Source organism: Anas platyrhynchos, chromosome 6, assembly GCF_047663525.1.
Source record: "Anas platyrhynchos isolate ZD024472 breed Pekin duck chromosome 6, IASCAAS_PekinDuck_T2T, whole genome shotgun sequence".
NCBI lineage: Eukaryota > Metazoa > Chordata > Aves > Anseriformes > Anatidae > Anas > Anas platyrhynchos.
In genome coordinates, this window is record NC_092592.1 from 32,320,858 (window position 1) to 32,346,961 (window position 26,104).

A 26,104-nucleotide genomic window follows, 5' to 3' on the forward strand; every position below is an offset into this window, starting at 1 on the left:
GTGTATGCACGCAGTCTTGTTTGTGCTTAGTGTCGAGGAAAACATGAACCAGGGGTGGTATTGTATGTCAAAATACGAGATAAGGCACCAAAAACGTCCCATTTGAGTAATGCTAGTACTGGGTGTCGGGGTTGAGGTGTTAGATACCAGTATATATGTTAAATGGGTTTTGAAAGTTGTGGTTTCTTAAAGCTTAAGGAAAGGAAAGGAAGAAGAGTTCAGACCAGAAAAGCTGAGTAAGCACTTTCCCTGTGTCAGGAGACTTATGCTGACTGAAGGCTTAAACGCCAATGCAGTGTTTAATTGGGCTTTATTCTGTGGTTAATTTACTACATGCTCTCAACAGATATTTGTGTAGTCTAGAGATACAATATCTGAAGCGTGGTAGGCTCAGTATGCCAAGCACCAGAATGGGGGCACATCGTGTTTGTGTTGCTTTATCTTTCCCTAGCAGTTTAAGGAAACGTCAGGCTTTTAAAACTGCATTTTATCAGCAAGGGGACTTTTCCTGCAGTCTGTGCAGCACTTAGGTTACACACCAAGCATAAACCCTCTCTTAACTTATGCCAGGTTTTGATCAGAAATCTTTACTGCACATTAGAGACCACTCCTTTAGATCTATTTCAGAATTAGTTAAGAGCAGTGCAGCACCTTTCAGCGGTGTAGTTGATAACTGGAGGCCTACCGATACAGTTTTTTTGTTTGTTTTGTTTTCTTGTTGTTTTAATGCATGGAGGCATTTTGTTACTGGGTAGATTTTAGAGCATTTCTTTCCTAGCTGTGGTCCTAACCATTAAAACATTGCATTTGATAGCATGGTAGTTTTTGTAGCGCATTCTAGGAAGGTGCAAAAGATGTGCAGTTTGCTAGTACAACAGAAACTGAGACATCTTTGCCCACAGCAAACAAATAAACCCTTGTCCTCATCTGTGGCTTTCACTCATGGCAATTGCAGCATTATTGGCTTTTCTGACGCTGTCCTGGGTCTAGCTGCAACAGCAGCATGAGCTGGATCAGCTCTGTAGGTGTGTGCCATACCGATACAGTGGGTGACACTTTCAGAGTGGCACTCAAGTGAATAATCCTCCCCATGTGCTTCTAAGAGGGGATAGGTAGCACTTTTGTTTCTGCTTTAAAGATAGCGAAACTGAGGCACAAAATGTTCCCCAAATGGTGACTTACCCCTTTCACCAGGGTTGCCTGAAGCCATTTGCTTCTGGTAAAATTTGGCTTGCAGATTTTGGGGTTTTACCCATCTATTTATTCTGGCGCACCTAACCCTGTCCCATGCATGACCACATGGTGGGAATGGCACAGGCTGGGGATGGAGAAGTGTCCTCTCTGGAACCATCAAGATTTAAGTAAATGGCTTTTCAGACCAAAAGTGGCCACTATTTAAGAGTTTAACATAAAAAAAAGAAACAGAGGAAGCATTCTGCTACCTTAATCCTAGTCAAAGGGAAATTATTTAAGGTAACAAACCAGTGTTTTTAGCTCTAAAAGAGTTGTTAACTCTGCAAACTCAGAAAGACAGCTCTGTGGTAACCTGATTTAAGTCTGCTTTGCCATGGGAAACCCCTTCTTTCAGGCCACAGAACTTAAAACAGTATTAGCAAAATCATTCTTAATTTTTGGCATACCAGATTCAAATTGCCTCCAGTGAAATAATTAACTGCCTTGTAGGTGCAGAGCAACCCAGCTGAATAACTTCTGGACCACCGTCAATGAGGTGGGCAGAGTTTGGGTCTCTGCTTGCAAATTATTTTAATTAGGGGGAGAAGGGGGAGATGACAAGCCCTGCAGTCTCCAAATTGTGAAAACCCACCTTTCCCCACAGGTGTTATCAGAGAAATTTGTGAACACCAGTGCTCAGCTTTGCCACTGGCAGCTGTACAGAAAGTCCCACCTTGAATTTGGGGTCTGGCAGCATTGCACAGTTGAGGCTAGGAAGTGGTGAGGCAGAGGCGAGGAGCAGCAGAACTGTCCTTAGCCAAGTGCCAGAGGCTTCCCGCGCTGTTTGTTGATGGTAGAAGAATTAACAGGTTCTGTTTTGAGCCCACCAAGTTAATTTTTTTTCTTCTGTCTTTTAACGTTGCTCTAATAAAGCATGGTTTACAGCCTTCACTTGCTGTCTTCTATCTTTCTTCCTTTCTTTCTTTTTAACATTTAAGTTGCATGGATGTCTTTAGTTTTTTAGCATGTATTGATCTGCAGGCTAACGTGGTTATAACTCTAATAGCCCTAACCCCTTACCTTGCCATGGGGAGCGTGGAGCAGAGCCCCAGGCTGTTCCCCGATTCACTGGAGGAAGGGATGTCACAGCACTGATCCCCACTGCAGTAGGTGGAGAGATGGGGTGCTGGGGGAGCTCTTCCCTTCCTGACCATGGGAGATGAGATATCCTAACCCCAGGCTCCAGCTGGTTAGATTTCCCCTGCAGTGTAGAAACATCTAGCCCTACTGCCTAGACAGAGGACCTTGGATTCATCCAAGTCAAATGCAGTCCCCATCCAGAGGGGAGCAAGTTGGCTACCAGAGATGGAGTTAGGGCACCTGAATGAGTGGGGAATTTCACCCAGCAATGTTCAGCTTCTGCGCCACACTCGGGCACTTCTTCTGATGGAGTGGCTGAGCTAGCATGAGGCATCCCCGCGGGGGAGAGCAACATATTCCCTCGCATCAGCGGGTTTGTGCAGCCTGGCCGAGTGTCCAGAGTTTCTGCGGCAGAGCTGCTTTAGCCAGACGTGGTCAAGGACCCGGGGCTGTGTGGCAGTGGTCAGCACTTCCCATGGCAAGCATGCTTGTGAGTAGGAGGGCTGGAGAGCTGTCATTAGGAGGGTCAAGGTGGCCACTGAACGTCGTTTTGCCAGATGCTGTGGTTGTTTGCCTCATTATTTCTGTCCTGCTGCTAGAATTGTCTTGCATACACTTGGCAAGAGAGATGGTGTGAAACTGTCATCTGTTTTCATTGCTCCTTTACATTGTTAAGTGGACAGAGGGAGGAGAAAAGATCTCTGTCGGGTCACTTACTCATTTATTTGAAGATGAACAGCTCTTACGAGGCTCGTATTTCCCGGTATGAAATAAGTGCCATGTTGCTCCTCATCCTTGTGCCTATCGTCGTGCTCTTCACCTACTGAAATTGGATCCCACTCTGAAGCTCCATGGATGGCCTCTCAGAGGAAAATTCCCCAAAACGCAGACAAGCAGCTTCCCAAATCTACCACTCTCCCTTGAAACAAAAAGTAAAACTGAGTCAATTTAAAGCCACAACCTGCAGGCCATACAACCAGTTATTCTTGTTATTTTGGATCATACTCTATTTATCCTGTTCTTTTTCTGTTTTGTTTTTGGTTTTGTTTTTTTCTTTCTTCTTCTGTTCGTTTTGTTTGTTCGTTTTGTTTTTATTTCCCCTCTCTCGTTCTCTCTATTATATACTCCTCCTGTCTGACTCTGACGTTTCTGGATTTGGTGTGGTTCCTAACAGAGGAGAAAGCAATGAGCAGTAGTTTGCAGCCGGCCTTGCCTCCCGGGGCAGAGCACCGTAAGAGACGCCAGGTGACGCAGGTGTAGAGATAGCCCCGCTGAGGTGGACAGCGCTGGGGGACGATCAACACACCCAGAGTTCTTATTTTCTAAGGATATATACATAAATATTATTATTTTATTTTTTTCGTGAGGAAAGTAGAGTCTATAGATCAGCACAGTGGGCTCAGAAACCCCATACCCAATTTTATTAGCCTGAAAGTAAATAAGCAGGGAAAGGAGGCGGCCTGCAGAGGAGGGGGACGAAGAGGCACTGGGCGATCCCTCAGCAGATGGTTAGCCCAGGGGGTCCCCGAGCGGATGGGGTGCCAAGGACGCCCCGGCAGCCCCCCAGGACGGCACGTAGGGCTGGGGCGCAGGCGCTCAGAGCCCCACGAGCTGCCTGGTGGCTCTTTGCTCTAGCAAACTGTCTCCGTCTGCATCCCTGCCCTTCACTCACAGAGCGCTCTCTCCCTGTTTCTAGGAGAAAAAAAAAGTGCGTTCGCTACATACAAGGTGAAGGCAGCTGCGTCAGCCCACCCTCTTCAGATGGAAGCTTACTAGACTCTCCTCCGTCCTCCCCCGCCATGCTCGCCTCCCCCTCCAGAGACTCGAAACCACAGACTGAACAAACGCAACCCCTCTCGCTCTCCTTGAAGCCCGATCCGCTGGCGCACCTGGTCATGATGCCGCCGCCATCCTCGCTCGTCCTCGCCGAGAGCGCTGCGAGCAAGCCCGGCGCCCTGCCTGCCGCCAGCTGCCCCAACGGGGCCCTGGACCACGCGCCGGCCGCCCTCCCGCCGGCCGCCCCCCTCGCGCAGCCCTCCACCTCCTCCCTGCACCCCCACAGCTCGCTGCCAGGGCCGCAGCCCCAGCCGCTCTCCCTCGTAACCAAGTCCTTAGAATAGCTTTAGCCTCTGTCGCCCTTTCGGTTTCCTTCGGGGGGGTTGGATTCTGTTGGGAATTCTTTTTTTTTTTTTTTCTTTCCATTTTTTTCTCTTTTTTTTTTTTTTTTTTGCTTTCCTTCTCCTCCTCGTCGTTGTCTCCACCGTTCGTCGTCGTTTCTCGGTTTCATTTCCAGTTCGTGCCACGTGGCTACATTAGTTGATGTTTTATCGAGTTCATTGGTCAATATTTGACCCATTCTTATTTCAATTTCTCCTTTTTAAATATGTAGATGAGAAAAGCCTCATGATTCTGCCAAAATTTTTATCAACAGCTGTTTAAAGTCTTTGTAGCGTTTAAAAAATATATATATATACATAATTGTTATGTAGTTCCAATAGCTTAGTTTTAAAGACTGATTTTAAAAATTTAAAAAAAAAAAAAAAAAAAGAAGCAATTTTGAAGCAGCCCTTGCCGGAGGCATTGGTTCTTTATTATTTGTATTAAATACGAGCTTGCGAACCAATCATTTTACATCTGGTTTTTAAACCTTTAAGGGCACAGTGAATGCAGTGCCGCTACTACTTCTTTTTTTTTTCTTCCTCGTGTGAAACAACCTTTATTGTGATGTTACTTGTTATTGTTTAAATGTACAGAAACAAAGGGTTAAAAAAAAAATGTGTTAATATACCTTGTTCCATGGTGTTGTTCTTTTTGGGGGAGGGAACGCTACTCAACAATTAAAAGTATCACAACGCTATTGGACCAGTAGTATTTATTGCTTTAGAAATTGCTTGTTGTATCTGTATGTTGTCCCTTTTTAAATGTTTTTTTCCTCTTTTTTTTTTTTTCTCAAAACATTGTATAAAGTTTTTTTCCCTTAGTGTAAGCATCTTATATATAACAACTCATTTGTACAAGGTTTTTAAGTTTATATATAAATGTGTATATATATATTTTTTCTGGGAATTTTGTTTTTTTGATTTCCTTTCGTGATTTTTGTTTTTTTTTTTTTTCTGTATGAAACACAGTTGCCACCAAATGGACATTTGCAGATGCATTTTTCAAGGATCAATAGTGTAAAAAAAAAATTGCTTTAAAAGCCATTACACGTGAAAAGACTTGAAAATTTAGCAAGGGAATTTTTAGCAACGCTGTTTGAAAAATAGCAAGGTCCAAGTGTCTCCCGTTCAGAACTGCAGCTGGATCCCCTGCGCCATTAGGACTGTAGGCTGTGTGCAAAATTTTTATGTGCCAAAATTCTCAGTGACTTTTAACTTTCTCCCGACAACTTTATTATTTTTTTTAATGCTGTAATTTTTTTGTTCATCATGTTTTGCTGTGATGTTACATAGGTAGATATGTATGTAGTTTTAATGTCACCTATAACAGACGTGTTTGGTAGCAGATTGTCCGGAAAGCATTTAAAATGAAGAGGTATAAACCCTTAAGGGCCAAATTCTGTATATTAGATTATTCATAAAAGGAAAATCAGACTGCCACTTTTATGTACACTTACTACATACAGGTAGGTAGCAAACTTAAAACAAAAAAAAAAACTAGGCATGTTGATGTTGCAAAAAACGCTGTATAAAGCTGAAAAATTGTTCATCTGTTCATTCAGTGCCATTGTAGTTGACATGAAGCGATTGTAAAACTGTCTCAGATTTTTCTCTGGTTTATTAAGATGCTAACTATAACATTTTTTGTGAATACTTTGAATGTTTCCTAACAGTTGTGATGTTACTGTTCCGTTTTATGCTCTTATTCCGATTTTCATTTTTAATGGTTTGGAAGCCATTTTTTGTAATGAATAAATGTTCATGCTGTACAGTATCTGTAGCATGCAGTTCTGGATTAATAAAAGCAACTTAGTATGTGCAGAGAACGACTTGTCAACTCATTTATGCGTTGACTGCATTTTATTCGGGCCAAAACAATTGACAGCCCGAGTGGAAAATTCCCTTGAAAAGCTGCTGCGAAAGCTGTGGTGACTCCCTGGCAGCTCAGCTCCGCTTGCACGAACTGCTCTGCCTCTCTCGACTTGTCCTGCTGCTGCCTCGCTGCAGCCGAGCACCCGTAAATCCACATTGCACGAGCCCTCTCCCTGCTCAGCAAGCTTTCGCATGAGCAGCAGCAGTTGAAAATGACTTTTATTTCAAGCAAATTGCACACAATTTGGCAAAAGGCAAAGAGCATGTGAGCTAAAGTGATGTCCTCCTGCCCTGACCCTGACTAGGGGACAGGGGACAAGGGCTGATGAGAACTTGTATTTTAAGGAAAGCCTGGTGATCCCACAGCAGGGCTGGTGCACTACAAAGGTCAGGCAGGAAAGCTTAGGTAACCCTGACCAGTCAGAGTCCTTGTGCTGGTCTCAGGGTTTGAGGATATGTCCTCCTGGACAGATCTGTGCACATTTCTGCATTTATTTTTTCTTATGCAATGAGCTCTTGCAGCACAGCTTGCTCTCAACACTGAACAGCCAGCAACCCCCAAACCACGCAGCATCCCCCAAACGCAGTAGTGCCCACAGATGCTGCACAATGAGAGTGAGCACACATGCCTCTGAGCATGTTATAAAACGGTTGGTTTGCTTGGTTGTTTTTGTTGTCTTTTTTTTTTTTTTTTTTTTTGGATTGGGGACTTTGGCTTCATGATTTCCAGGAATCTCTCACAAGTGGATGTCACCATGGCCCCCAGTCATGGAAAATCTCAGCCGTAGTAATTTCTACAGTGGCACTCAAGGGCAACTGAATGCAAAAGTCTGCCAACAGGCACGCTGTGCCGCCGCGCTCGAGTGTTGCTCTTGTAGTGTTGCTTTTCTTCAGCCGGTCTTGATGAGCTCTGCGGGAAGGGTAAGTATCCCTCCTCATATGGGCAAAGGGAGGCACTCCATAATATGGGCAGTGAAGCGATTTTCTGCAAGGACCTGGGAGCGGGGCCATGTCAGGCCATGTCCCGGTGCTGAGACCCTTCACCCTCTGTTCCCAGAGCAGCTGCAGGGGCTGGGTGCTGTGGCTGGGTGCTCCTGATGGGCAGAGGGAAGCTGGTCAGATCTTCCTGAGGCAGAGGAGAGGGGAGCCACTTGGATGCTGGTGCTTTGGCTCCACTGGTGAAACCAAAACTGGACACAGAGTGATTGTACCTAGCAGGAGGGGCAAGGACGTACCAGGTAAAGTACTTCATGCTTAAACAGAATACTTAGTACTTTAAATTCCAGCAAGTCTTTATTATTATTATTTTTAAGGACTAGTCTCCAAAGCCAGCAGCATGTACATAAACCTGCAGGAGGTCCCAGGGTCCCCCCCGCCCGCCGCTCAGGGCTCACACGCGGTGCAGGGGCAACGGGGCTGCCATGAGGTAAAGGATGTCGCTGGAAAGCCCTCGTACATTCGGAAATGAGGAGGATGCTAAATCTTGCTGTTCTTGGTAGCCAGGAAATTGAACACGATGCTCAAATTACTCTCCCACTACTTAAGGTTTCTGGGGAATATTTTTTTTCTTCTCCTAAACGTTTTGACTCTCCCTAGAACATGGCCATCCATCAGCCAGACACATGTGCTGTGTCTCTGCTGGGGATAACTGCTCTCTTCTAACGTAAAACATAGCGCTCCAGGGAGATCTTTGAATACCAGGATTCAAAGGAGACACCATCAAGGTATGATTCATGTGTTCAGCAAAACGGTGTGTTCTTTGCTCACTGCTTTATTAGCTAGCCTTTGGAAAGCAGAAACCAAAAACATCGTTCCTGGACAAATCGGTTTTCCGTCTGCACGTGCAGCGAGAGGCACTTGGTCGAAAGATGCACTGAGCAGAGCTCGTGGGTTGGTGGGTAACTCACGCTGGGAGCCCTTGTGTGTGGAAAACAAGTGCATGTTCTTGGGAAAGGAACCAGTTGGGTTTCCAGCAGGTTGTGCCTTGGCTGTGTCCCTCGAGGGCCGTATGCCTCCAGAATTGCCTCCAAATTCCCCTGCACCCAAGCTGGGTTAGGGCTCCTGGGACAGAGTGGGGCCAGGGCTGGCTGCAGGGACATGGCCCCATCACCCCGCTGCCCCCAGACCCCCAGCAGCCTCCAGAGCAGCTCAGTGGCAAGCTGGCACTCTCTGTCCTTGCACGAGCTGCCACAGGACAGCATGGGGCCCTGCGTACAGTAGGTAATTCACTGGAGCTATTGCTTCCATCTGTTTTTATGGGATAAGGCAAGGAAGCAAGTCAATGTATTTCATGTTTGGGAGACATTTATTTTCCATTAGCTTTGTAAATCTCATTTTTCACTTAGTGCATGGAATTTTAAAAAGTTTGAGCAATTGCTGACTCAATAAACCAGTGCCACATGGTTTTAAGCTTTGCTTAAAGGAAAGAAAGAAAGAAAAAAAAAAAAGGAAAGGGAAAAAAAGAGCAATCTACAGAGACCTATTCATTTCATTAGGCGGAAAAAAGATGTAAGGAGAATTCACAGTAAAATAGCTGCATGGGCCATTGCAACAATCACGAAAGCAAGCAATAACAAAAATGAATGCACGTGACAGCACCAGACAGCTGTGTCCTGCATACACCTAGGGATGCTTTACCACCTAAGAGTCTGCATAAAGACTTTGGATGCTGTGTTGGGAGACGCTGCAGCTGAAGAGCAGACTCAGAACTCGACAAACGCTGAGAGCTTCCATGGTCTGTGGTAGGAAGGAGAAAACTCTCGGAGCCTTGAATATGCCAACATGCACAGCGATTGTAGCAATTGCTGGATAATGAAAAGGGTGGACAGGTATTTTGGCATTCATTTTTAGATGTTCTTGGAAAACATCTTGAGACTTCTAAGGCAGACCAGCTACAACTGAATCCATCCCAGCAGCCCGTCATTGTTAATAATGTCACCAGCCCATTTTATGACTCTCAGAGGGCAGGACTCTGCCAGCCACTGAACTGATTTTCTCCAGGGATCAATTTAAAATATCGACTAATCGCTTGCACCCATGTTTGAGGAGTTGTGCTTTTTCTGAGGTTGGAGTTGCATTTAATTAATCGGAGGTGCTAGCCTGGACCTCTAAGGTGGTGGAGATCATGAAGTCATGCTGTCTGTCCATCTGTTTGACCCTCGCCTGGTAACTCTTGAATCCTCTGGCATTTTGAACCAGATTTGACAGAAGCAGTCAAACTCTGGGAGATGATAAAGTCCCTGTGAGTTCCAGGGAAATCTCTGCCGGCACTGAGAAGAGAGGCTTTCCAGATCCACTGCTGAAGAACAGGCAGGGAGAGCTCAGCTGTTATCCATTCTCTCTGGCAGCGTCCAGATGGCTAATTATCACACGTCTACTTCTGGACCAGCATCTGCGCTCTCCTGCCCAGCTGGCAGGCCAAGAAGATTAGGAGACATGGAGAGTGTTGGGGTGCTGGAGGGAACAAGGGACATGGGAGAGAGTTAAGGGTATAGGGAAAACTGGAAATACTGCAGCTGGAAGATGCGATATTATGTAAGATTGCAGTGGGAAAGTGAGGGGAGGGGAAGGACAATGGGGAGATAGGAGGCACATCTGCAGGACACCAGGCCTTGCTAATGTTACTGCTCACAGAGCAAAGCCGCTCTGGAAAAATAGAAGCAATGATGTTACCAGCTCCTCGTATCCTTGCTTCACACTCATTGCTTACACATGTTCCCCGAGAAGCACGGTGCCATTCAGGAGGTCCTTGCTGGCTGGAGTTCTGGCTGGGCAGGCTGCGATGTCCCTGGAAAAGTCTGCAGGGTAAGAAGGGCTCGAGGTGTTTCCATGGCCCTGTAATGGTAACAACAGAGTTGTGTCCATGTAGCAAAATGGCTTTTTCTTTTTTTCTTTTTTTTTTTTTAAAAAAAAAAAAGAAGAAGAAGAGAAAAAATATTGTTTTCTTACTTGCAAACAAGCTCATTTGTAGTAGCTGGTTCCCAGGCGTTAGTAAACACTCCAGTTTTAATCTTCCTCAGAAAACCTCTCCTTTGCTCCTTTATTTTGTGTTCCCTTTTGAATATGCTGCTGGGGTATTTTTGGATCTAACTATATCTTTTTAATCTGTTCCCCTCTCCCAGCCCCCGCTGCCTCCCTGCCTGCTCCTCCTTCAAACTTATATAATGGCACATTATACAAAATAGCTAAGCAGGTGGTATTTTTAAAGACAGTGAGTGAGCATTTTTTTGGCCTAAATTTGGAAAGAAACAGATGGATTTTAAGACTCTGCTTTTTCTATGAATAGTAACCGTTGTTCTCCACTGCCTTAAACACCAGTTTCAAGACCACCTCCAGCAACCAATCAGCACTCTGTTATTTAATTATAACAAAATTCTTAGCTCTGTCTGCTGCTGCATGGGCAAGTGGGGGGCACTGGATCAACTTCTGGAGCCAGGCAGACTTGCCAACAATAATTTTCCTTTTCCCAGAGGGCCTAGGGGGCCTGGAGCGGGTTCCAAGTTCCTCCTAAACTGGCTGTTCAGTTTGGGCTCCCTGACAGAGTGCTTGAAAAGGGTTATAGAAAGGCAGATAAATGCACTTCTTGTTGCAAGCTTCCCTGACAAGCCAGGCCTCCAGAACAGTGATCTCATTCCTGCCTCATTATTAGTGGTGCCAGATTTTTTCCATTAACAGGTAATTGAGTCGAAACTAAAATAAGCAAAGTTTGTTTTATCCAGTGCGTTTTCTTGCTTGCTTGTGAAAGAAAAACACTTTAGAGAGGAGTTTGCTTTTAATGTTCATGGCAATGTATTTACATCTTAGAGATTCCTCCCTGCTCTAGTGTAATTAACCTGACTGGTCTTTTTGTTATTCCTGTTTTGATTTTAAAGCACAGACATTGGTGAGGCTTAATTCTTCTTCTAATGGTTTGAGCTCCTCGGGAGCAGCAGGGCTGAATCCCACTCTCCGTGCAGGGCCACAGTTGTGCCCCCAGGGAGAGGCAGGAGGAGTAGCACGACCAAACGGGTGCTGCTGTGCACTACTGCCAGGCTCACAGGGAGCTTTCCCTTCCACAGAGGCTGTGGGGAGGCTGCCAGTACCAGCCAGTGTCTTCTCACCTGCCTGTGAAATGCTCGTGGTCTTGCTGAAGATCTAATGGAGGTCTGCATGTGGTTACGAGAGCAGAAGGGATGAGTGCAATGGCTGGGCCGCACATGCTTCTGCTGCGGTGATGTTGCTGTAGAGGAGGAGGGAAACTTCCCACCTGCCCAGAGTGTCAGCGTGCAGGGATTGCCCCGCTGCCTGCCTCCAAACCAGGGCAGTGGCAGCAGCGTCCCAGCCAGAAAACCTGAGCAGGTTCTCAGCCAGCAGCTTCAGACTTCCCTTGGCAGCTGTCGGGCCTCCTCCTCCTCCTCCATTTCAGGAGAGCCACCCTGCCTGGGTGAAAGGCAATGCCCTCCAGAGCAGCACGCGAAAGGTGACAAGTGTGTCCTGCAGGGAAATTACTTCCAGCATGGATGTCATCTCATTTTCCGAGGCTTGTCCTCCTTCTCTGGCCCTGCGTTGCCCTAAGCCACCCTACCCACCGAGCAGGGAGCTCCCAGCAGCGATGCCCAGAAGTTGAGCTGTTTTTGGGCCTATGTTGGGCAGCTGCTGTCGTGTGGTCAGCTCTGACCCTGCAGGGCAGGGAACGCAGGGCCTCTTGTCCTCACCCCCTGCCTGTGTCCTGCAGCAAGTTAAGCACAGGGAGACTTTGCATCATTTCAGCTACCAGTTTAACAGGAAGCAGTTAATGGTGCTGACTAGCAGACAGCTCCGTGTTTGCACATTTGCTCTTTTGCAACTGTTTAGGGCTATTCATGGTGCCAGGCGCCTACTCTACCTTTGTGAAAGAAGCCGTGTTCATGGGGAGGCTACACTGTGAGTGCTTTCCCTGCAGACTGACATCTCTACAGGCACCATTTTCCTGTGTGCCCTCTTCTCCAGACCAGAGCGATGGGAGCCCAGCTGGGCTGAGGCTGAGGGACGCCTGGCGAGGACGGGAGGATGCTGAGAGCAGGACAGAGCTGAGGCCCCGCAGACGGGGCAGAAGAAGTGGGGGAGCATGACAGCAGTGCCACGTGCTTCATGCGGCCTCAGCCTCCATCCCCTGGGCTCTAGAGGCCAATTACCAATTCACAGCTTGTTTCAGCACAAACAGGACCTTCAAAGAGTCGGGAGCCTTTCTGTTTTATATATATATTTTTTTATGCCCTACTAAAAAAAATAAAAGCAGAGAGACCTATTCTTTAAGGTCAAGTACATAATTGTTTCTAGCAGGAATTTCAAACATTGTCTCTTCCTCTGGGCAGGTATCACGGGGTCAATTACCCTGACTGCCCGATGACAGACTGAGACGCAAGAACCCCCATCTGCACTTGAACAGATCCTGTCAAAAGAAGAATTAAAAGGTGTTTTTTTGCTTTGTTTTGTTTTGTTTAAGTGCAGAACTTTGGGGGGTTTCCAGTTGCAGAATTTAGGTGGCTTTCATCTCCTGGATGCTGAGGCTTCTCTGGCAGCAAGGCTGCAGGAGGCATCGGGCAGGTGACACAGGAGCTGTGGCCAGGCCATAGCCCTTGTGTGGGCCAAGGAGGAGGGTCTGCGTGGTCAGGACGTACTGTGGACAAAACAGCATACAAGAAAATGCTTGGCAATGGCTGAAACAAGCAAACGTGAAGCAAGATGCCCAAATTACATTCCTGTCAGCCTGCGATGTGCATTGAAGTCCCTCAGTTTACCTGGCTCTAAAATGGCTGTAAAAAAGACGCAGTCATGAGGCGTGCTGACTTGCACAGTTCTTACCATAATAAGCATGCTCAGAGCCCGCACATCAGATACAGTGTTGTCACAGCGGCAGGAGGTGACATTCCCTCTTCAGTCACCCGTTCCAATGTATTAGCTTCCCACTGCATTCTCTGGGGTTCTCCTCATTGCACCAACGATGTGCCTTATTTCCCTGTTCACTGCATGAATTTTGCTCAAGCAGCCAAGTGGCTTGCTTTTGTAAACTTCTTCCCTTTGTGAGAAGTGACAAAGAATTTGGATTACTGAAAAACCACTGAACAAAGTGGCTTCACATGAAATTCTTTTCTTTTAGGAGATTATCTTTATCTTTTCCCTATCCTCTTTAAATTTTTAAGTCAATACAAATTAGCACTCAGAGCGGATATCACTCAGGTCTAGGATACAATTTACTTTCTGGGCTGCAAGTGCAGATTGCTGTCTGATATCCAATTTTTCATCCTCCAGCATGGACAAGCAGCAGCAGGGCCGCTCCCTTGGGCATCCCATCTGAGGAGGAAGGCTGGTTTGCAGCAAGCCCTGGATTCCTTTCATTCCAGAGGAAAAGGAGTCAGTGTAAACTGCCTTACCTTTGACTCTAAAACTGAAGCCAAAACAATCAGTAGATACTACGACAAAAGCTACAGTGATCCTATTTTATTTTAATCTATAAGACACACTTAGTACATCTTATGTGCTGCATGCAATAACAATATTTTTTTATGTCAGAGAAGGCAAAAGAGTATGAGTATAAATAATTATGTACATTAGTTGCATTTTAAAGTGCTCAGGTTTCCCTGTTTCCTGTAAGTCTTTTGGATTTGGTCCAACCTAAAAATCATATTTATCCAAAACTTAAATATTTTGGGGGGATGTTTTTTCTTCAGACTATACCTTTCTTTTTTTAGCGGCGATGTTGTTCTGGCTAGTTTTCTTTACTCTAGCAGAGGTGACTCCGCAGCACATTTCTTTTGACAAAAACACACAAAACCAACACGGATCAGTTAACACAGATGACATCTTTAAACTTGAATACATTTTTTCACTATAAACGCCACCAGTCAACTTTCGTGTAGGTAGGTTTCCATTGTTAGTTGTCAAAGTCTTCTTGAGTGGATTTCCCACTGTGTCACTTTTGTGTGAGTCAAATCAAGATTATAGGTAACAGAGAAGAAAAAGAAAAAGAAGAGAAGGTTAGACCCTCATTTTAGAGTTTAAGAAAAATCTACCAGCAGGTTGCAGTTCGAGTTGGTAATATACATGAAAGGGGGAGTCCAAGCCGTGTCACAGGTATCACTATATTAGGCTTTCAGGAAAAAGCATACAAAACACATATTGTAGCGGTCACACACAGAGACATAAATTTAGGAACAAGATCTGCCTTAGCTTGAACATCGTCAGCTCTGATAATAAGGAACAATGGACAGAAGCTATTATGAAATGAAACCCAGGTGCCTGAATTGAGGGAGCTTTTAGTTGAGTTCTCCTGGAATAAAAAAAAGTCTAACTTTTTTCACAGATGTATGTTGTCCTAATTTTTCTTCTGTTCTCACTTTGGAAGGGAGCTGATTTTATTTGTGATCTGATTAATGAGCATGATTAACATGTTCCATGCTGAAATTTCCTGGAGTAACTTTTAAACAAGATTTTTTGTTTCATCTTTTCATTGCCATTTTGAGTGTGCAAGGAATATATGGTAAGATATCTCCTGTATCATATCCATGGAGTACTAGCCAGGACAGATTGCAGATGATTTGTAATAGTTCAGGTAGTTCCTAGTCTTGCACGAATGGTGTAAGAATGCTATATAAGTGTGATCCTCATTAATTCACTTAGTGAGTTTATCAGAAACATTCTCAAGGAGGAGAAGACAGTGAATATCTCAACCTGTGCAGAAGCTTGATTTATTTTTTTATTGCCAAAAAATCACTTGTTTGACAGTTTGTCTTGACATGTACGGGATGTCAATAGGCTGGTGAGTGGTGTCAAAGGAAGCTGAAAGACTGGGAGGACAGAAACCTTCAGCTGAATTTGAAGAGTCCCCCATGGACATAAGAAGGATGGAGGAAAAGTCCAGGTTGTTGTTGGTACCTGAATGATGTCAGACCTCTGGCTGTGGAATTTGCTGGTAAATTTGACTTTTCTGCCAGAAGGAGTATGGGTACATTGTATGTTTGATAGATACGTTCATATGTCTTTCATCATGAAGATCAGCTTTTCTCCTTGCTAAGGTAATTTTCTCATATGCTATCCAATTTCTAACTGCTAGAGGTAAAACTGCTGATTGAGAGAAAAATTTACACCAGACCTAACCATGGGCCATTGGCATGCAACAGAAACCACTACACCTGGGCCTTCAAAGTAAGCATGGTGGGTCTGTACCCTACTGCATCCCCGGAGTTTTGTCTAAGGGACTGGCCATTATGGGAGCCTGTCTTAGGGACTGAGTTGTGCAGAGTGGTGTCTTCTTGATTTGAAGGAGCAATCGGGATATCTGGGGAAGGAACACAAGGCTGAACTAGCCATGAATATGGGTCAAACCAGGCTTCTCTGCCCCACAGAATAAATGACAATTACTAGAGTTGCATCAAAGTTTTAGTCAGCAAGAGGTTAATAGAATTAAGAAGGAATATTTTGGCCTACTGTGCAAAACATACAAATATTCAAGGGTGTTTGCACTCAGACATTTGGCTGGACCTCTATAAAGATACAAGAAGCAGCCAAACATATGTTCTGCTGTTCTAGGCTTTGATTCTTAATCATGTTCTGTGCTTGTGTTCAGAGGTTTGCTTTGGGACCATCTCCAGTGTGAGAAAATATGACGGAAAAATCAAACACAGAGGTTATGCATAGCAGCGCGGTGTTTGTATCTGAAGGGGAGCTTTTGTAAGCACTAACATTATTCTTCTTTTGACAGTAGTTGCACATTTTCACTTGGTTTATCTTAACTGGGAATAACCCCTAAGACAGGATGTCTCCGGGCACTTCAGAGAAGTGCTTTTTGAAGGCAAAGGAAATAATATTACAGGGCTGTGCCTCACATCTCTTCAACTGCTAACAATTCTATAAATACCACTGCCGAGTGCAGTATGTGTCCATGGCTGGGCTCAAGTGTGGCTGCAGTGCCTGGCTCATAGCACAGGAATATTCTCTTGATCTAGGAGAATGTTCCCCGGCCTTACTAATGCTTGGCTCCCGACACAGACTTGACCAGATCTGACAGTCCATATAAGAAGCATTGGCTGGACTTGTAAACTAGGCACGGTGTCATGGGACAGAAAAAGTCAGATACCAGGTGTCACAAGTTTATGGAGTGAATTCTGAGAGATTGATGGTTTTTAACACTTTAAAATACCATCATGGAGAAAGTCAGTCAACATAAGGGGAAAAAAACCATAAAAGTTAACCAAAAAGACCACTGTCTAATTCTAAAATGCACTTCACCTCCTTCATACTTTTTTGCACTTTGGTAATTAAGAAATTACAAAGGAACGTACTTCACTGTGTGTATCTAATACCTGATGTATATCAGCAAGGGAAAAGATATGAAGCCAGAGGAAATATTTCAGTAACTAGAGGTCAGGCTGTAGTTTCCTGAAAAAATAGAAACTCAGTTTCATTTCTTCCAATCAGTCTTGTCATCTCTTCTTCCTCACATGTGCAACTTAATTTTTAAATGCATATTTTTGTCCTACAATTGCTGGGGCATGTGGCAGGTGTGAAAACCTGATCTCCCAGCTGTTGAAGTCAATAGATTCTGATTAAAGTTCACATTGCATTGGGCTCTAAATGGTCCTTTCCATGGAAAATGTCACAAATATTGGTCCGGAACTTATAAAAGGAAAATGAGACTGAATTTAGAAAACACACCAACAGAGAACATTAAGAGTAGAAGAGTGGTAACAGGAAGAACATCATCCACTGCTGGCCAAACTGCAGGATAATTAAACCAGAAATAGCATGGGGCAAGAAAGAAGCCAATTAATTCCATCGCATGGATGTCATCTAGCAGTCCAAGACAAGAAGGAAGTACTGTATAAAGTGGAGATGAGCATGGCAGTCTGCCAATCTATCACAATCTTCTTTTATTTAAGATGCTTATTAGTATCTTATATTTTGAATTAAATATTTATAGTTCTGTTAGTAGCACGGGGGGAAGGGGACTATACCAGAGGTTAGTCTGTACTAGAAGCTGTTGACTAATGTAAATTAGATCACTGAAACTTGGGATGTTCATGCCCGCAGTCTTGCCATCATTTGTATTTTGGGGCTACAGGCTGGGGTGATATCTATGCTACCTCTGGGTACATTGCTCTCCCCTCCAACAATGTGTGTACCTCTTGCTTACCTGCAAGATTTTTGGCCATATCAACTGTCTGGGGCTTTAGCAAGTCTTTCACATGATTCTGTGTTGTAACCTTCATGGTTGGCAAGCCATTGTTGTTATTCCCATTCTCCCACATATTCCCATTCTCCTGCAGTTTTTAAAGGACTTGCCCAAGGACATACAGAGAATCAGTGCCAGCTTTGTGAATATACAGCCCCACCATTCTTATTAGATTCCATGAAAGATGAGAATAGGGCCTTTGATGCTTTCAGTAAGTGCTGAAGCCTTTTCCAATGTTATGAAAGGTCATTAGAGAAGAGCCGGGGGCCCAAATTCAACAGCTACACATGGGAATAGTCCTTGGGATGCAGAACTGGCCCAGGAGAAAATGTGAAAACAGAAGTGATTTATATTGAAGTGTGGGTTATGAAGACAGCAATGACCACTGAAAGACACACAGCAATAACTCAGAACAACCTCTCTCTGGCACACTCTGCTGTGCCATCTTTTTAACCCTGGAGGAGGAGACTGGGAAGAGAGATATAGAGCAGCTCTGTGGGACTGATATGTATGAACGAATCCGACTTCTATCTAGGTGCTTCTGCGGTTCTCATCAGCCCCTTTCAAGGTGTAAGGGAAACCATCTTGGTCCGCTGTGATCTGCTCCCTGGGATACAGATAGCAGGACAAAGCAGTCATTCTCTTTTTCTCCCATGGTAAGTGGTCTCTGCCCTTTTGATATTAAATATATGGGGTCTTTCCAGAAGGGTAGTGCAAAATGTCAAAGAGATAATGTATTTAAGCATTCCTCTGGTTTGCAACCATTTTATACCCACCACACAAAGACATAGAAGGCTTCTCACTCATTTCTCTGCACTCATGCTGCCATTGTGGGACCAGAAGATAATGAGATGAATAGGAAGCATTTCCACAGCATGAGCAATGTAGGAACATCATTATTAATGTTCTTACAAAATATCCCATCTCTACATGATGTCTACATATCTGAGATACAGCCCTCCGCCAGATATAAAAAACCATGACCATCCAACAGTGATCTGTTACTTAATGGAAAGTCTGCTCAAATTTCAGATTAAATTGCATTTATTATTTATGTCTCAAGTACAGAGTATGTCCACTGAGTATGTCTTCCCCTTATAGTGCTAGAGGATTAGTAGTTTCCATTTAAACAGGCAAATATAGACCCAGAAGGATGTTGAATAAGTCTATATTCAACATCCAAACACTGTAAAAATCCTTTGAAGTCAGTGCAAAAATTACAGCCAAGTAACCTCTAAATATACAGAGGTTCATGCAGCTGGGGCCAGCTACTTACAGCCTTGCTCACAATTAGTAGTCCCTTTCCCTCTGGCTTTGATAAAACTCCTGGTGGGTTTAAGGGAGCACTCCTGCTGGGTGAGTGTGCCAGCCTGAGGGCAGAATCTGTGAAGGTGGGGTCAAAGATCCCAGGGGTACAGTTAAATGTGTTGGAGGCAGAGCTTGCAAGGACGGTTGCGGGGGCATTACCTGTAGGTAAATGTCACACTGGATAATAATATTTTGGTTCTGGTCATCCTTCTCTCTTTGCACATTGACCACAAGCAGGGAGTGGTTTTCAAATGTAACCTTGAGGTGACATTTTAGAGGTTAATTCCTGACATTTGTGATCTGTGTCTTGTTCACAAGAGGCTCATTGCATGTGCTCACAGCTCAGCAGTCCATGTGTGGCTTTTCTTGACCTTGCTTGGTCTGGATGCATGCCACCAAGTAGGAATAGGTACCCAGAGCACCACGAATCTCACTGGCACAATGAATCTAGGTGCTGGAATAACTCATTGACAAGACATCCCCTCCTGCATTTTGATCTATCTGACACGTTTGTTTTCTTTCTTTCTTTTTTTTGTTTTTTCTTTCTAAACCTTGTAGCATTGCAGTTTATCTTCTCACAATAACTCATCCATATTCATATTTGCTGTAGTAGATGTTTTAATTGCTTTCCTTAAAGCTGCACCTACAAGTACACAGTGGAACAGATGGTTGAAAGAGCTAGGAATTTTCTTGATATTTTATGGGTTGGACAACAACCACAACCTGATCCAACAAATTTTCTTGTTCTCAAACATTTTGCTGTCAATACACTCCTCAAGAATGTACTCAGAGTTGTTTGGGGACATGGAAAAATATTTACCTCAGCCTTCCACAATTTATTACTTATTGTTTGAAAAAGTTGCTTCTTTTCTGTGCCAACATTTATCATCCTGGGAAAAATACTGGAATATAGCAGTGATATTAAACAATAATATGCTCTTTGCTGGGATAAAATAATATTGCTGGGCCACTGCAGAGGAAGCCAAAAACCACATGTGGAATGGTTCCCTTGGAAGGGCAAAAAGTCTCAAAGTTTGTTAGCAAATAATTTAGCTAGTGGTGCAGACATCAAATGGCATCGGCAGCACTTGCAAAGCTATTCTGCATTTGCATTCCCCCTGGAGTGCTGGGGCACAAAGATACTGTAATGGAGGTTAGAACTATAATAATAAGATTTCCTCATCAGAAAGAAATAAAATAAAAAATAATAATAATAAAATAAAACAAAACAAAACAACAGAAGGGTTAGGGTAAAAAAGGACAGACAGACTGTGAGTCTTTCAGCAACTCATGTTAATTTAGCTTCTGTTTGCATGACCCTGAATTAATGGCTGTCTTAATTCCTGAACTGGAGGCAGCACCTCAGTGGTCTTTTTTCCTTCCTCTCTTTGCCTGCAGAAGGAGACGCTGCCATCACTCTTCTCCAGTCTTAGCTGGTATCATGTTAGAGCGTTTCTTGCACACAAGTACATTTTCCTTGTTCCCACAAAACAATTTAATATTTTCTCTCATAAGTCCCCTTATGTTTGGTGAAGATTTCCCATACAAAACTGCACAGCTACAAATGCAACATTCTTTAAATATTTCCTTAAAATCCCTTCTTTGCTGATCGACCTATGAAACACTTGATAAGAGCTGCACAGCATGCTTGCATAGTAAAATGAATGTCCTCAAGGACTTCCCCACCACGTGGTTGTGCCTGCCTGCTACCTCTAGTTGTAGGGCACACAGTAAACTTAGGGGAGGAGAAACCATCTTGATTTTATGGTGGTGGCAGAGGGCCATTGAAGCTTCCTCCATAATCCATGAATCAGGTGAACGCAATAATGCAGCTAGTCTGAGAGGTGCCGTGAGTCACCGCTCTCGTCTGAATGGACTTCAGCTTGCTCAGTGGGGCACTAGGAGCTCTGTGTTCCTCAGCACCCCAACATGTTGTTGACACCTCCCCAAAGGGTCAGCTGCAGCAGGGTGCTCTGTGGGGACTTCTCTGCTGCCCCTAGAGCACATGGCCAAAGAACAAATACAAACTTCACTTTCCTTCTGATCTGCGCAAAGCGGCAAAAGGGGGAAACAGACCAGCGCTGTGCTCAGAAGCAGAAGGAGCAGAATTAGGACAGATGAGTAAGGTGAAAAGGATGGAGTGATTCTCTAAAAATATTAATAACTACTAATAAAGGCACATTTGAATGACGAGTTTTGTTGTGAAGGATCCAAAGAGCCCTGCGTGCGCTGGAATTGTCCTCTCCCACCTCTGAAGTGCTCCCACCTGAAGGGCAGGGTGCCCCAGTTTCTTGACAGTGCGCTCTGGACTCAACACAAGGCGTGAAACAAATCTTTGAACCCTGGGTGCTTTGCCCGATGCCTGTTCCTTTATTAGAAGCCCAGAAGCCAGCATGGAATAAGCAGGGTAGCAGTACAGCGCGGCACATTTTTATAGCAAGGCCAAATCTTTATTATGCTTCTTGGCCCAGTTTAGTGGAGAACACTGCTGGGCCTGATTTCAGTTTTGATATCATACACCGAGGCTGCAGACCCTTAAGAGTACAAGCTGGAGAAAAGAACATAGAAAATGTTAGGAATGAGAAAAGGCCATTCAACACATTGATGCTTGTCTCTTGTAATACAGCGTTTCCCCCAGGATAGCATCTAATTGCTTCTTGAACGAGCCCACTGTCTTTGCCTCAACAACCTTGCCCAGTAGGCCATTCCAAACATTTATTATTCTTTGAGTGACAAAGCACTTCCTTATGTCTCCTCTGAATTTGTTTTTTGAACTTCCATTTATGCCCCCGATCCTGTCATCTATGCAGTATCAAAAGTAGTAACATGCATTGATATTATCCATTCAGCTAAGATTTTTGTATACTTCAGTTAGACCCCCCTTAAGTGTCTTTTTATTTTTTTTTTAAAGTTGAATAGATTGAGGGTTTTTTTCACCTTTCAGTAACTTCTACAATTTTATCCTGGAACCAAGTTGAGAAAAAAATATTTGTTAAAGCCTGACTTACATTAGACTGCACTGAATGGATGTATAAAGTCTACTATAGAAACACATTTCAGTAAGTTTTTTTTTTCCCCTCTTTTGGAGACTAAACTATCATTCAGCTTCCCTGATTCTTGTGTCTGGTTATTTTGACAAAAGTTAACTGGGAAGAGTGTAAGAATAAAAAGCTTGATATGAAATTTGGAAAAAGCTGATAATCCAAATTTTTCCATTTATGCTGTGGGCTTTCGACCCCCCTTTTCTCCTTCTCCAAGTAGTGTTGCTTTTCAAGACTTTTTTTTATCATATGGGATTTTCCATGTGATGATGCTTTGCAGAATCTCTGTTAAGAAATGTCAAAAATCATCTGTGATCTCCCCCAAAGCCACAGAAATAGTCACAGTTTCAGACCTCATCCACTGTCACAAAGGAGGTGAATAGTTCATTACCTTTTTGGATGAAATTCTACAGCATGTGTTATGCAGGAGGCCAGAACTGATGATCTAATGGTCCCTCCTGGCCCTAAAAAATATCTGTAAATAATGATTATGGATGAAACATATATGCCCTGCACAAAGTCAAAAACAGCAGGCTTTGGGTGGGAACAAGAAATTAAAGAAAGGAATTTTGCCTTAGCCCCATCCCAGAAGCTGGACAAACAGCTACGAGCATTACCCTGACTGCAGCAGTGGCTGTTTATTCATTGTCTCTCCATTTTTTATTTTGTATGTTTTTGTTATAATAACAATGCGAGGTTTTTTAGTCATCTGTAAATCTTTTCGTTTTCTCTGAATTCCTTCCCAATGCATTTCTAGGAATGTGGGATCCGAGTAAAATGGGCAGATTGTCTCTGCAGCGCGTGGCTGAGCTGAGAGTATTTCCTCATGGGCTCCTTACAGATGTAAACACATGCTTTCCACAGCTTCACTGAGTTTTAGATCTGATAAATTAGTATCAGGACTAATTAGCTTAGGCGGAGCACTAATATCATTTATAGTTTGGAATTGAGTTTATGTAGGATCACCTTGTGTAGTTCCTGCACAGGTCTGCACTGTGGGATCGAGGTACGCTGCTGGATGCATCACAGTCAAGCAAGTAATTCTCCTGTCACCTGGCTGGGACTGTAGCTGTCAGTCAGCCTCACGCCAACTGTGCATTGGACTATACCTCATCATCTGGGGGTAATGAGCAAGTCAGCCCCATAGCTCTCAGGAAATTATTTGTGCTATTATACGACCAGGGAGAGAAAACTGACGTATGAGGTGATAATTATTAGGATCACGCTTCAGTTCTCTGAAAAATCTGTACAATATTTGTTTTGCTCCAGGCCCTGGGAATCTCCCATGATTTGTCAAAAAATAATTGTTGGTAGTACAATAACTTTGGTATTCAATTCCCTAAGTGTCCCAGGATATATGCAATCTGGAAAGCTGATTTGTTTATACTCATATTTTCTCTGTATTCCCTTACCCATTCTTTGTCATTATCTTTATTTTTACAGGTTTATTTTTCTCCAGTGTTTTCTAGTTGTTCAAACTTCATGTTTGTGTATTTATTTAAAGACAGATTTCAAAAGAGTTCAGTCTCATGGTTTACTGCAGGATAGAACTTCTCGCTAGTACTCCTCTCCCCTGGTATTTTTGTGAATGCTCTTGTTCTCCCTACCCATCTATCTAGCGCTAACCTCGTTGGTCTCTTTGATACTCATGTCTGTTGCTCACAGACCCCAGAGTTCTGTTTTAGAATCACAGGCCCCTTATATTCAGCACATTTTTGGACATTTTCTGCTGCTTGTTCCACACTTTTTTTTTATTTTTTTTTCCTGGAGGAATTCTGATACTTCTCAAACTGAGGCGTTTTTAGAAGACCCCCAACATTTTTCTGCACAGATAGATTTACATTTTCTTGCCTAGGAGGGCTTCATGCCTACCCTATGTAATGCTGCTGCTGGGAGCCAAGGGCCTGGAAAATAATACCCAATGACCACATGCCATCTATAAGAGAAGCTACTTATATGTAAGACACTTTTTGCTGTGGCAAGTATACATCTGCTGAGGCTTCCCTGCTCTACAAGTCTCAGATGGCTGTTTAGGTTTGCCCCAGGGCTCTTTGCTCTGGAAATCGTTACCAGAGGAACATGACTGTCAACAATATTCAGTCAGAAGCTAGGCTCAAGGCCTTACGAAGCTCTTTGCATGGACATTCACTGGCTTTAATATGGGCCTTGGGTACCTAGATGAAAACCTCTTTGCTCTTCAGTAGTTTTTCAGCCAAAAGCCCCCTCAGAACTGGATGAGGCCCTCAGCAGGTGAACCTGCAATGCAAAGGACAGCTGCTGTGTCCCTGGGATAAGGATAAGAACATCTCTAGGAGGACAGAGACCATGATAACTCCATGTCCTGGTGGAGGAGATGAGAAAAGGGCTGTAAGGCTTTCGTTATCTTTGGCACATGTTTCCCTCCATTCTGTCCAGTGTTTCAGATTGTTAGGACTGCTTGTCCTGTCGGACCTACCAAATATAACTAGAGCATTCACTGGATTTAAACATTTTCAAGTGTTTACAACCACATCTCCTCCCTGGGGGAATCTCTGAACTGCGCTGCTTGCCTTATTGTCTTTGGCTGGGTCTTTAGAGTTCCTGAATTTATGCGCTTAAAAATCAATGAGCCTTGGTTAGACAAGAACCCAAACACTGTGACTTCTCATTTGGGTGACTCCACTCCTAGGATTTCACAGGGATTACGAGAGATATAAATAAACCTCAGCTTTGTAGTCCTCAGAGTTTCTATCAAAGTTTTATGTCGATTTGAAGTTGTAGGCCAGACACGCCACGTGAATCACACTTGAAACCGTAGTTTTTATGTAGCAAAGTCACAGAAGATATTTAAATATTAATCGAATTGTAAGTGAGCTTTCTTCAGCCTTCTCCAGCCAATGAGAGCTCATGACAAAGAAGTCTGTGGTAATGAAAAGCCTGTTTGTATAAATATTATCTCTCAGCTCCGGGCTCTTTTGCACTGTGTAGATCTCATGCACTGTGCTCCCAAGAGCAGCTGGGTGGCAACCGCAGGCGGGCAGACACATCCACAGCCAGACCTGTCCTCACCATGCATTGGGCTGCATGAATGCAAGCTTTCACTTCCCCTGGACTTCAGAGCTCCCCAAAGACCCGTCCAGGCTCTCTGAAAGTGAAATGAGCAGATTTGGGACCTTTGCTTAAAATACAACCTGGACGTACCTAATGGAGCATACTGGGGCACCCTCACTTGGCTGTGGGCCACATGGCCAAAGCCCTCGCCACGGGTTCCCTCTCTGCTGTGGTATTTTGTCTTGAGGTGAAGCAACAAGATTTTTTCCTTTTCCTTTGAAAGAATTATAAAAGAGGCAGGGAGAGATGGAAGACACAACCAACATCTTTAGTCCCAGAAACCAGGGAATTAAAAAAAGAAAAAAAAAAAAAAAGAGAGAGAGAGACAGAGAGAGACAGAGAAGGAGAGGGAGAAAGGGAAGAGAAATAACTTTGTCTCTCAACAGTCAAGGGAATAGGTGATGTGCCATCTCCTTCTCAGTATAAAGAGGATGTGTGGGAAGGGGGAGATGACAGATGATATATCAAAGGAAATGAATTGCAGTATTAAGATCCTGACGTTGCTTTGTCAAATTTGCAGGTGATTATTGTATAGCTCTCTGCAGCTTCTCTCAGTGATGGAAATGTTCTTCAGATCCTCAAGACATAGTACTACTGGCAAAAGCAACAGCTCTTCAGAGAGGTGCTTGCCTGAAGTACCAGAAGGCTTCTTCTAACACTGTTAACCCATTCTGTATGTTTTCTATGTACTGAAAATATACTTTTGTCCCCTGATTGGCATTAAAATTAGAAACCTGAAATACAGTGGGAATCTCTGAGGTAAAAATTAGTTCAAATTGATAATTTTCCTTGTGCTGTGATGATTCTTCACTTCAGAACAGTTGTTGTGATATCAAAACCCAAGGATAACTCCTATAACATAAATCAGTAAAAATAAGGCAGGCATGCTGGAGGAAGACTTGATCAGTGGTCCACTGAATTAGGTCAGATGTGATCCCAAAACACAAATTAAGATCATGGATAAGTTTTTATTGACAGGATTCCTGAGCAAAGCCTTTGATAATAGCCGTTTTCACAGGTAGTTTGAAATTTGATAGATTTGAAAGCTGAAGGTTTTGCTGTGATGGGACAGCAGAGAAGGAGTTTGGCATGGTCAATGGTTTCAGAGCAGGCAGGAAAGTTTTCTGCATGTG

At 43.8% G+C, this 26,104-nt stretch overlaps 1 protein-coding gene and 2 long non-coding RNA genes across 33 annotated transcripts in view; 2 read left to right on the plus strand and 1 right to left on the minus strand.

The window, feature by feature from the left end:
- TCF7L2 (transcription factor 7 like 2) overlaps nt 1–6,298 on the plus strand; it is a 177,110-nt gene extending 170,812 nt beyond the window's left edge. For 18 of the 31 annotated variants that reach the window (XM_038180941.2, XM_038180934.2, XM_038180932.2 and 15 more), the window contains one exon: nt 4,010–6,298. In XM_038180941.2, the coding sequence (XP_038036869.1) occupies nt 4,010–4,433 (424 nt within the window). In that variant the 3' untranslated portion in view covers nt 4,434–6,298. The remainder of the gene's footprint in view (nt 1–4,009) is intronic. The other 13 variants (XM_027460647.3, XM_027460653.3, XM_027460645.3 and 10 more) reach the window with 3 other exon arrangements.
- Nucleotides 6,299–7,102: 804 nt separating this feature from the next.
- On the plus strand, nt 7,103–26,102 carry LOC140002750 (uncharacterized). Its single transcript, XR_011810148.1, has 3 exons — nt 7,103–7,582; nt 18,068–18,188; nt 25,492–26,102. It is a non-coding gene; the product is annotated as an uncharacterized lncRNA (long non-coding RNA).
- On the minus strand, nt 7,576–11,381 carry LOC110351789 (uncharacterized). Its single transcript, XR_002399633.4, has 3 exons — nt 10,293–11,381; nt 10,054–10,178; nt 7,576–9,797 (listed from the first exon to the last, which is right to left on the minus strand). It is a non-coding gene; the product is annotated as an uncharacterized lncRNA (long non-coding RNA).
- Nucleotides 26,103–26,104: the final 2 nt, after the last annotated feature.